The sequence below is a fragment of the Pinus tabuliformis genome, chromosome X, assembly GCF_031772625.1.
Source record: "Pinus tabuliformis cultivar Carrire ecotype Pingquan chromosome X, CPIR1, whole genome shotgun sequence".
NCBI classification, from domain to species: Eukaryota; Viridiplantae; Streptophyta; class Pinopsida; order Pinales; family Pinaceae; genus Pinus; species Pinus tabuliformis.
This window is the reverse complement of record NC_142308.1, coordinates 39964664-39971079: the sequence shown is the minus strand read 5'-3', so window position 1 is coordinate 39971079 and position 6416 is coordinate 39964664. Positions and strand designations below refer to the sequence as shown.

The following is a 6416-nucleotide window of genomic DNA, read 5'->3' as shown; positions in this document are numbered from 1 at the left end:
AAAAGATTGCCGGGTGTTTGTCGTTTCGCACTCGATATCGGCTCTAAAACGACGTGTATTTGACCGTTTTTTTACTTTTTCGGGTCGAAGGCACTATCCACGAAAATTACTCCTCGGTCATAATGGTCGGGCGGTTCTCTCGAGCATAGTTTTATACTTTTTCGAGCTCAAGAGACACAACTGTACGAAAAAGGACCCCCCTGGAGCCTCCTTTTCCGCAATCTTTTCAGACTCTCGAAACAAGAAAAGATGCCGAGTTTTTCCTTTGTCAGGCTCGTTAAACACTCAATGACATCGGGTATTGTCGGAATGATACACATCAAGCATATGCTATCCCCGTCAAGCTTGTCATCCAAAAATAATCGGGGTACCTGCCAGAAATGGTGGGGAAAATGGAACTATGATTACAGTCGTGTGGACAGTACGTCGCTCTTGAACATGACACTCCGCTGCTTCGTGTCTGGGTGGGACCATCTCATCTTGTTTTCACTAGCCTCCATGGGTTTGGGTTATCCTATTTGGCATCTCATTTGCTCATTGTCGTCCTCACCGTATCCTCTGCTCATTTGATGTCAAGTACAGCCAAACCCGTTATAGTGCCGCCATATGTTCAAGAGAAGTTGACCTCTGCAACAATACAACCTCGTTTGCTATCTCACACAAACTATTTTACCTCTGTCTCGCGTCGATGATGTGGGAAACATCATGGCCCACCTTCGATCAAAGTCCTCTCCCGTCGACTCCAACTCATTATCCGGGAAGGTGACTTAGAGACTCCCTTCAGGTGCCTTGGAGCCTGCATGCCTCAATGGCAGGTTCTTCGTGTTCGACGTAAGGCTTACATCGCTGGCCTTCGATCGAATGATTCCATGGGTGTTCGACACCAGCTCATTGATTCACACGCTGCGGATTGTACCTATAGTACCTTGAGGGCCATTGTCATTACTGGTGGTACCTCTCGCATTTGTTAACAGTTTCCATCATTGACTGGTAATCAGACGATGTTCATGCATGTTCGACTTCAACTCCTGTATTCACATGCCTGGACTTGTACTTTGTTCGGGTCGAGATGGAGCGCAAGACCCTGGATCCCTGTCTGTTACAGTCCAGGTTGCGATTTTGTGGATGATCATTACATGACTCATTCATGGATGGCTGCGCCCATACCTGAGTCTTCATGGATGGCTGCAACCATACCTTATCATTCTGTTGGTCTCTTTAGCTGGGTGGCTGCGTCCATTCCACAGACCATTTTCGCATGTCTTTTGGATGGCTGCGCCCATGCCTAGACTGCATGTACTTGATTGTCAGAGATCTTCGGTCCTTCCTAGTGGTGTTCCAGTTCGGCGTGTGTTGTAGAGCATTTCACCCCTCCCACTCTCTCGGTCTTCATGCTTTAGGGGGCATCTGTTACACAGTAATTTGTCACTGCCTTCCTGTCAGTCACCCGTATGCGCCCAGAGTTCATAATCACTAAGTTCCTGCTTTCTGAACTGGCCAAAAACCCATTTTTCCAAAGTTTTGTTCATCAGCGCGTCTGTTCCTAAAATATCCACGATGACTGCCGCCCTGTAGTGTATTCTGTGCGCTGCCAGTGCGGAAGGGCATCACTTTTCCACGCTGGTTGACAGCGCACCTTTCCCGTGTACTTCCGCGCTGACATGACTGTCCCAGTTATTGAGACGCGGCGACAGCGCGATAGTTTCCTAATAATCCGCGCTGATCCAGTTTGGGCGAATTTGTTCAAACAGCCAGCCTTCCAGATCACTCCAGGCTTGGTTGTTAGCTTTGTGAATGTCGACTCCTTTCTATGGCATGTATGTTTGACCCTCTGCAACGAATTCCCTTGAAGATAAGCTCATCCTTCCACCCTTTTAGGAGACCCCTTCTCCTATATAAACTCTCACCATTACCATGAGCAACTAGTTAGACATAGCTGGGAATAGCTTGGATTGTGCAAAGCTTGTAGTGCTTAGATTGCTGCTACTATAGGTTTGGTGTGCTAGGTGTGGAAGTGATTGATTGCTTAGGGAAGGATGTTTTGTGTTACTTGTGTGTGAGAGAGAGTTGTTTGTCTTGGGAGAATCATCCTCAAAGGTGAATGCTTGAGATACATGCTGACTGGCCCCTCCTGAGAAGGTTACCGACGTCAGAACATTTGGTTGTACTCTTCTCTATTCTGATTAATAATAGATGACTGCTATTATTGTTCCATTCTCATTTGTCTATGCTATGGTTAAATGTGAATTACATCTTTTCTGACCGATGTATGGTTGCTTTTACTAGATTTCACGCTTGCGTTTGTTTCCTCTTCGTGTGTGCAGGTATCTATTCGCGGAGATCGCGGAGGATTGTGACCAGCCGAGGCGAAGGAGCGAAGGCAACATCTCTTCGTCAAACGACAGCGCAGGAATCCAAGTAGGTGCTCTTTACCTCTTGTTTAATCGTAATTAGGAACATGCATAGCAGCATTGTGTGATTGTTGCTAGACCCCTGCTGGGCTAGTAGGGATCGCCTCTATCCGTAGAGGGGATTTACCTCTCCAACCATTAGCCCCGCTCAACTTCTCCATATCTGTAACTGTTGTCTCCATTTTTAATCAAATTCACACCCCAAAACACGAAAACTCCACTTAAAAATAAAACTTTAATTATTACTCTTTAAAATTTAGTAATAATGACCTTCCTCCTTTTAAAATACCCTTTTCAAAAATTCCTGCTCCTTTTTAAAATATACCTTTCAAAAATTCCAACATAAAATTATATATGTTTTATAAATATAAAAGCATATATAATGTTTTAACCTTTTCACATTTCACACATACATATGTTGGTTTGAGAAAAATAACTTGACGTATACATGCAAACTTGATGTAAAAAAAAACTTACGAACACCACATTTCAAATCCAAACTCCACGGATCTCCACGTTTCAAACTCCAGCAACACGTTTCAACATAGATCCATGACCTTGTTTTTCTTATAGCAACTGTCTTTTAGTTCCAGCGTTCTTCAGTTATTTCCTGGAAAGATCCTTCAACAACTCCAGGGGTAACAACCAATGTTTTAACGAAAACTGCCAGAGCAAGGCGATGGAACTAAGTGGCTTGCACAGTGAACCTAGCTCCGATACCAGTTGTTAGACCAGAGAATACATAACACACAGCCGATTTATACTCACAGACTTAGACGGAAATAGCAGAGAATAATTCTTTTTTAATTAACTGACTAAACCAAAAGAAGGGATGGAGAACACGGCTTCGCTCTGTCTAGGGTTTCTGTAAACCTTGCTACGGCAGTCTACCCCTGACAGAGGTCAACCTTGACAAACCTTGGGCGGATCTGTGACCCTTCATTTCCTGCAAGCGATCGAAGGAATCATGCAGCCCCCTCAGGGGGAGGGTGATGCGCCTCCCCCAAAGGACGATGGAAAAAAGCAACCAGTTGGAGCTAACGACAAAGAAGAGAGGAAAAACGAGGAAAACAAGGACGACATCAAGCATCAGGACAATGATCAAGCTCGGAAGGATAAGCCCAAAGTAAGCTCATCCACATGCAGGCCAGTAGCCACTCATAGGCCAAAAGTGGAATTTCCTAGCCACCGAATCAACGCCAGAATACAGTTCATGAGGGATCATGTGTTAATAGGCAAGTTCATTGGACTTTGGCCGACTGAGAAAGTGCTAAGGGGCTGGATAAATTCCAAATGGAATCCAAGGGGTCACATCACTCTGCAACTAGGGCCAAAGGGTTTTTTCATAGATGTATTTAACTGCTTGGAAGATCGTAACAAGGTTCTGGATGGAGGTCCATACTTCTTCAACTCCACGGGCCTATATTTCAAAGGGTGGGTTGAACGCTTCAATCCTGACAAGGAAGATATTAGTTGGGCTCCTGTTTGGATAAGGTTGTATTCACTTCCATGGGAATACTGGGAGGAAAATTCATTACAAGAAATTGGAAATGCTCTGGGCGAATTCATCAAAGTTGTAGAGGAAACAAAACTGTGTAGATACACATCATATGCCCGGATCTGTGTCTACATGGACCTCAAGCAAGCCCTGCCAGATACGGTAAGTCTATTCCATGATGATATTGAATGGATTCAGCTGATAGATTATGAGCATGTACCGTTTAGATGTAGGAAATGTCATGATCTGGGCCATCTCTTAAGAGATTGTCCTCTAAACAGAAAACCCCCATCTCAAATGGACTCAGACAATCCTGCTCCTGATGGGTTTACCAAAGTGGTAAATCGCAGAAGAGGTCATAAGAAGTCGGCAACCAATACCAGGACCACTCCAGCTAACTCGTCAAAACCCTCAACTAGCAATAGCTTTGTTGCTTTGGCCAGTAATGATGTTCAAGAGCCCGATAACCCACCTCTAAATGAGAAGGAAACCAGTAAATAAAAGCAAAACGGGGCCTCACCGCAGCCAGGGGAGAGCCAGTTCAGCAAATCGATCCCTCATACCCAAATCAAACTCCCAGCCTGGAGTTTCCAAGGAATGGAAGTTGATAATCCAGCACCCAGCTCAAAGGCTGTAGAGGAATCAACTGAAGACTACCAAGAGCCCCAACTCATGGAGGAAGACCCTGAGAATATAGATATTGGTGAACTGGATATCCTAGGACTAGAGCAGGCATGCAAAACAAGAAATTTTGATAAAATCCCAGACTGGCAAGTTGACAACCTGGTGGAGGTCCTCACTCACGCACAAAAAAAATACTCTCTGGGGGTTCAGATTGGTAGTCAATGGGATGGAAAGTTCATTACCAAAGACAACAAAAAGCGAGGGAGGAAAACCACTCTCGAAAGAACTATCAGAATAGGAGAAGTGCTAGTTGAGTCAGGCAGATATGCTAAGCTGACCAAGTACTTCAACATCAACCCCAACCCTTCTCAATGAAGCTGATCTCATGGAACATTAGAGGGCTCAATAGCCCAAGGAAAGGCAGACTTCTAAAAAATATGCTTATGCAGGAAAAACCTAATATTCTTTTTTGCAAGAAACAAAATGTAACTCGACAGTTTTGGAAAAAATGGCAGCAAAAGCTTGGCCAGGAGGGATGGTAATGGCTGTTGATGCTCAAGGGGTGTCGAGAGGACTTGCAGTTCTCTGGGATGCGCGAGTGATCCAACTTGACAACATACACGCAAACAAGAACTTCATCCAAGCAATATTTCACATAATCGGCACTAACATCCATGGTCATATGACTAATGTGTATTTCCCTCAGGAAACTATACACAAAGCTGAAATCCTGGACACCTTATCGGAGCTCAACTCAAACAGGTTGCAGCCGCTATGGATTTCTGGAGGTGACTTTAACATGATTGCAAGAATGGAAGAAAAACAGGGAGGCAGAAACAAAAGCAATAGAGATGGGAACATTCTAAAAGACTTCATACAAAATAATTGGTTGATAGATATACCTTCAAATAATGGCATGTTCACATGGAACAACAAAAGAGAAGGTTCGCAACAGATAGCTTCACGCCTTGATAGATTTTTACTATCAGATAGCGCAATTCACTTGGGGGGAGAATTCATTGCTTCCATACTACCGATATCGGGCTCTGATCACTGGCCAATATAATTGCAGTGGAATCGACCCAGCAACAACATTCGACGTCCTTTCCAGTTTGAAGCTTTTTGGTTAACCCATCCGGATTTCAATGAATTAGTCAGGTCAACATGGCTCAACTTTATTCCCTCTAATGGCTCCAAGATGTCTAAGTTCCAGCAGAAACTAAAGCACCTTAAAGGTGAAATCAAACACTAGAATCATACATCTTTCGGCAACATTTTTCAAGCTCAGAAAGCCCTTAATCAAGAAATGAAGAATGTGCAGCAGAGGATCATAATCGAAGGACGCTCTGAGGACCTAAAAAAACAGGAACAAACTCTTGAAGCTCAAATCTTAGCCAGAGAAAAACATGAGGAAACACTATGGCGACAGAAATCCAGAGTAAAGTGGCTGAAGGGCGGTGAAAAAAATACAAAGTTCTTTCACAAAACCACAGTGCAGCGCAGAATGAACAAAAATATATTCCACATTAAAAATGAGCAGGGAGCAAGGATTGAGACTCATGAAGGCATTGAAAATGATTTTCTCAGGTATTTCAAACAAGCTCACCAAGAGCCCAACATAGATAGAATGCATGCTATTAATAGAGTTCTGAGAAACATTCCCAAATTAATCACAGAGGAGCATAATCTTCTCCTTCTTCATCCCACAGACCTTCAGGAAGTCAAGAATGCCATGCGTCAGTTGAAAGCAGGGAAAGCACTGGGTCCGGATGGATTCACCTCCAACTTTTTTCACAACTTTTGGGATCTAATCAAAATGGAGGTCTGGCAAGTTGTGGAAGAATCGTGCAGTTTAAGATGGATGTACCCAGGGCTGAGTGCTA

General features: G+C 43.9%; 1 protein-coding gene across 1 annotated transcript; it reads left to right on the top strand.

The window, feature by feature from the left end:
- Positions 1-5041: 5041 nt before the first annotated feature.
- Positions 5042-5599, top strand: LOC149138234 (uncharacterized). The gene has a single exon (XM_089450298.1). The coding sequence runs from the start codon at positions 5042-5044 to the stop codon at positions 5597-5599; it is 558 nt and encodes a 185-aa protein (XP_089306424.1).
- The last annotated feature ends 817 nt before the right edge of the window (positions 5600-6416 follow it).

Coding starts and splice junctions, on each gene's coding strand:
- LOC149138234 (XM_089450298.1), top strand. CDS start 5,042: ATGGCAGCAAAAGCTTGGCCAGGAGGGATGGTAATGGCTGTTGATGCT.